Raw genomic sequence first — 5,000 nt, forward strand, 5'->3', positions numbered from 1 at the left:
CGTGCGTGTGTGTGTGTGTGTGTGTGTGTGTGTGTGTGTGTGTGTGTGCTGGCGTGTGTAAAAACAATGTTTTCATTGCTTGGATTACAAGGATTTGTAGCGGAGCGGGACAAAGCTGTTAACAGCCGCAGCCACAGGTAAGCTTACCCACGCGAGGCGTCACTTAAACAAACAGCCCACAGGTAGGGTTACGACACCCTCGCCACCTGCCGCCGATAACAGCAGCTCCCTCAGGAGAGGAGAAGCACACCTGTTCAGGTGCTGCCGTCCGCCGCATCAGAGCCACATGTGGGCCAAAGCCCAGCTCTCTCGCTCTCTCTCACACACACACCACATACATAGACGCATAGACGGACGCATAGACGCACACATACACACACACACACACACACACCACATACATAGACGCATAGACGGACGCATAGACGCACACACACACACACACACACCACATACATAGACGCATAGACGCACACACACACACACACACACACACACACACACACACACACACACACACACACACACACACACACACACACACACACACACACACACACACACGTCGGGGAATGCCAGTGTATCACAACAGACCCAGTGGAGCGTCCAGCGTGGGCCTGGTCACTCGCGTGTGACCCTCCCCGGGGCAAACCCCCGCGTATCGGATGCCAATCTCGCCGCGCAGGGCCCACCGGCCCGTGGCATTCTGGGTCGGCCCTGATTAAGAAATGTGTCACTTGACCCGCGTCTGGTGGGGACTTCAAACGGCCGAGGAGAGAGCGCCCTTTGTTTGCGTCGCCACGGCCCGAGTAAATAACCAGGGGAGGGGTTTAGAATGAGGCCTTGTCAGCACATCGTGCGTGTGTGTGTGTGTGTGTGTGTGTGTGTGTGTGTGTGTGTGTGTGTGTGTGTGTGTGTGTGTGTGTGTCACCAGTGTATAAAAAGCATAAGAGGTTTTGACTCTGGCCAACGGCTTTGATCAGGGCCTTTGTCTTTCTTATGAGTTGTCGAAAAAGACAAAGAGAGAGAGAAAGAGCGAGAGAGAGAGAGAGAGAGAGAGAGAGAGAGAACGACCCTTTCGGAATCAAGAGGGTCCAGATCAAAGCACCCCCCCCCCCCCTTCCCTTTCTTAATAGTGAAGAGGTTGCATCAAGCCCCCCCTCCTAAAAAAAAAAGCATCCACTCCTTTTCACCCCTCCCAGCCCTACACTGCAATTATGGGAAATCAGTTAGAGAGCTTTTTTGTGTCTTTCTCCTATTTGTTTGTTGTTTGTTTATTTATTTGTTTATTTGTGCACAGGCTCTCTGATATGTGGCCTAATGCAGCGGTATCTTTCTCATCTCTCTGATGACCACTGTGATCATGTGCTAAGTAATGACCCCCCCGCTGGCCTCTATGGATGATCTGATCCACCCAGCAGCCTGTTGTAGCTTTTTGCCCAGCTTTGCTCCAGTTGTTTAAATGTGCAGGGAGATATAGTTTGGGTCTTTTTATTTTGCAACATTGTTGACATGAACTGTGTGTGTGTGTGTGTGTGTGTGTGTGTTTGACCACGCCTGCTCATGCAAATAGTGTGTTGGCTGGAATTTGGTGGGTCTGCAGTGTGAATATTTGACCGTTTTAAAGTATTTTTGGGGGGGGGGCTTTTATGCCTTTTTTAATGATAGGATAGTGAAGAGAGACATGAAGTGAGTTGGAGAGAGCGTTGGGGTGGGATCCGGAAAGGACCACGGGGCGGGAATCGAACCCGGGTCGCCGGCGTACGGTGCAGGTGCCCCAGCCAGTCGCGCCACTGCCGGGGCATATTTGACCGTTTTAATGTATATGATTGCTTGTGTGCGTGTGTGTGTGTGTGTGTGTGTGTGTGTGTGTGTGTGTGTGTCTCAGGCCACCCTCGCGAGCTGACGGAGGAGGAGAAGCAGCAGGTGCTGCACTCGGAGGAGTTTGTCATGTTCTTCGACCGCAGCATCAGGGTGATGGAGCGCGCGCTGGCCGAGGACTCCAACATCTTCTTCGACTACAGCGGCCAGGACCTGGAGGACAAGGAGGGGTAAGGCCCTCCATATGTGTGTGTGTGTGTGTGTGTGTGTGTGTGTGTGTGTGTGTGTGTATGTGTGTGTTTGAATGTAATGAAAATGTACATGTATGCATAGAATTTATAATTTTGTCTATACATTTACAGTATATGCTTATTTATACATGCATGCATGTATGTATATGTGTGTAACTCCATATTGGGTTGTGTGTTATTTGTATTTACATGCCAATTCACTTTCACATGTATGAATGTATTGATGTTTTTATTTCTTTGTGAGTGTGTGTTATTTGTATGTGTATATTCCTGTTCCCCATCCCCTATGTGATTATGTGCATAAGGACTACTGCAGCCATTTGTTGCTGAGAGCCACAGGGTCCCTTTTGTTCTTCAAAGACATGCTCTCCTCACGATGTCATCCCCTCACAACCTCTCATTTAACATGCCACTCAGTGACATCATCACCCAGGGACACACACACGGCCACACACACACACACACACACACACACACACACGCCCACTCACACCCACTCATGGCCCCTCCACCCCCATTTCTACCTCTTGAGAGCCAGGGACAACACCGTAGTAGGGACACGATAATAGCGGTAATAACAGACACAACAATACAAGATGGCCCCCACTAATGCAGCCATTATGGGCCATGCAATAATAAGCCCTCCTGTCCTGTGTAATACATTTAATAACCGTGGTGTATTATTGCACTGTGTGCTGTGCTACTCTACCATGTAAAGGTTATTTTGAGACTCTAAAACACAGCCCATGGTGTTGCTTGTAACGCTGTAACACTCCAATATGAACAACATCTATCTACAGGGTCAGTGTGTGATTCCAGTCATTCCTACCTCCTTCACAGTGTTAGCGTGGCAGTGGCGTATTACAGTGCGGCCGGTAGGCTTGACAATAATGGCTGAAGAGAATGCCTCTGTCAGGCGTCGGAGAGTAGTCCAGGTGAAATACAGACCTGTATTTTATCCCAAACCTGGCGGCCATGTCTGGGTTTTTTCCGACTGCCGTTTGTTGATACGCGTGCCACTTCAAATCACATGTTAATAGCAGATGCGAAATTTGACTGAAGTGTAAATTCTAAAGCGAAACGAGATGCAGATCTTTAGACAGCTGCTGATCCAAGGCCTTTCTTTTGTTCACCACTAATGTCCCATAAAGCAAATGTTAAGCAAATATTTACTTAACTGAACAATTGACTTATTTTTGTCCATAGACTCTTTGGATTGATTTTTAGGATAGTCTGTGTGGTTGTGGTTAATTTTGTTCATTTGGTCAGATTATTTCATGGATCTCTATGAATTCATTGAACTGTATTTGAATAGAATACAGTAACGTAGGGAATTATTAGAGACACTGCTGTAAAATTTGTTTTCATTTATTCAAATTTAACAAATCCTATGTGTGTGTGTGTGTGTGTGTGTGTGTGTCCAGAGACTTACAGGGTGGCTCCAGTCTGTCCTTCAGCCGTCTGTTCTACGATGAGCATTGGTCCAAGCACCGGGTCGTCACCTGTCTGGACTGGTCGCCCCAGGTAGCGTGACCTTTGACACTGACCTATGATAGGTGTGTGTATCTGTCTGTCATCACCAGCTCATCTCCAGGACATGAATCTGTTTAGTGTCTGTTAATGAAAGGTGGGTTTTGTTAAGACTGCATTTTGAGTGGTTTCCACGCTAGCTTTCATGTCTTTATTGGGGCTCTTCAAAGGTGGTATACGTGACTAATCGTTGGTCTCTTGAGTCGTCTTCAACCGTCTTCGATCGTTGCTGTTTGTCTCGCTAGTCCTCTAGTTGCTTTTGTGTTTCATCTTTTTCCATGACAACCGCCATTCTATCATAAAACACATATTCTCGAATTAAACAAATGAAATTGTGGACCATCAAGTAAAGTCGTTGCTATTCTGAATTAAGTAATTTGAATGCAGACACGTAATGGCGTGCTTAAAGTTGAAGAAGCCAGTGAGTGTCTACAGTACAGTATGTCTGATCAAAAGGTGAATCTTGAAGGAGCAATGCTGAGAGTAATACGATAAATGACCACTTTCTCTGTACTGTACGTTCCTCCCTGGATCACTTCCTTGTGCTGCAGTACCAAGAGCTCCTGGTGGCCTCGTACAACAACAACGAGGACGCGCCCCATGAGCCGGACGGGGTGGCCCTGGTGTGGAACATGAAGTTCAAGAAGACCACGCCAGAGTACGTCTTCCACTGCCAGGTACAGCACAGAGGCGCCGCCATCGCAGGGTCTTGTTCAGTGTGTGGGTGATTTACGCTGTACGGCACCAGAGGAATTATCTCTGTAGTCACTGCCATGCACAATAAGGGTTATGCGGAATCTCGGAAGGTTACACCAGAAAACAGGCCTAATCACATCTGCTTGTCGAGCAATAACATTGATTACTGTATGACACACACACAATAAAAATAACATACTGTATGTAGGTCTAGAGGTCATACTGTATTTAAAACATTATATTATATTTGGACCACTGATTTCATTGGATACTCAAATTAGTGTTGATGATTGATTTTTTTTTTTACCTTCGCATGGTTTTGTACAAAACAATAACATACAGATGATTAAACTGGATTTAACATAATACTGTAGGTTAACAGTATTTTAGTTGACGATAGTTTAAATGCTGTCAGAATCAATGGTATCACTCAATAAGCAGATGTGATTAGACCTGTTTACCGGTGTAGCCCTCTGACGTTCTGCATAACCCCTATTGGCTTGCTGTGACAAACACAACGTGACGAACCGCCAAGCAGACAGTTTCAGACACACATCTCCCATCTCCATCATAATATGCAACTGTAGTATATTCTCACTCAGCCACCTTAATTTTTTTTACCTCAGAACACTCTGGACCTATTAGCCAACAGGCCCCGCTTAGCACAGCACTTCAGAAACTGAAAAATGACCAACTAGTGAA

General features: G+C 46.5%; 1 protein-coding gene across 7 annotated transcripts in view; it reads left to right on the forward strand.

Moving 5' to 3' along the window:
- LOC134072729 (cytoplasmic dynein 1 intermediate chain 1) overlaps positions 1-5,000 on the forward strand; it is a 74,974-nt gene that overhangs the window by 37,083 nt on the left and 32,891 nt on the right. For all 7 annotated transcript variants that reach the window (XM_062529553.1, XM_062529547.1, XM_062529548.1 and 4 more), the window contains 3 exons: positions 1,889-2,051; positions 3,497-3,596; positions 4,154-4,279. In XM_062529553.1, the coding sequence (XP_062385537.1) occupies positions 1,889-2,051; positions 3,497-3,596; positions 4,154-4,279 (389 nt within the window). The remainder of the gene's footprint in view (positions 1-1,888; positions 2,052-3,496; positions 3,597-4,153; positions 4,280-5,000) is intronic.

This window comes from Sardina pilchardus, chromosome 24 (genome assembly GCF_963854185.1).
Source record: "Sardina pilchardus chromosome 24, fSarPil1.1, whole genome shotgun sequence".
Taxonomy (NCBI): Eukaryota; Metazoa; Chordata; class Actinopteri; order Clupeiformes; family Clupeidae; genus Sardina; species Sardina pilchardus.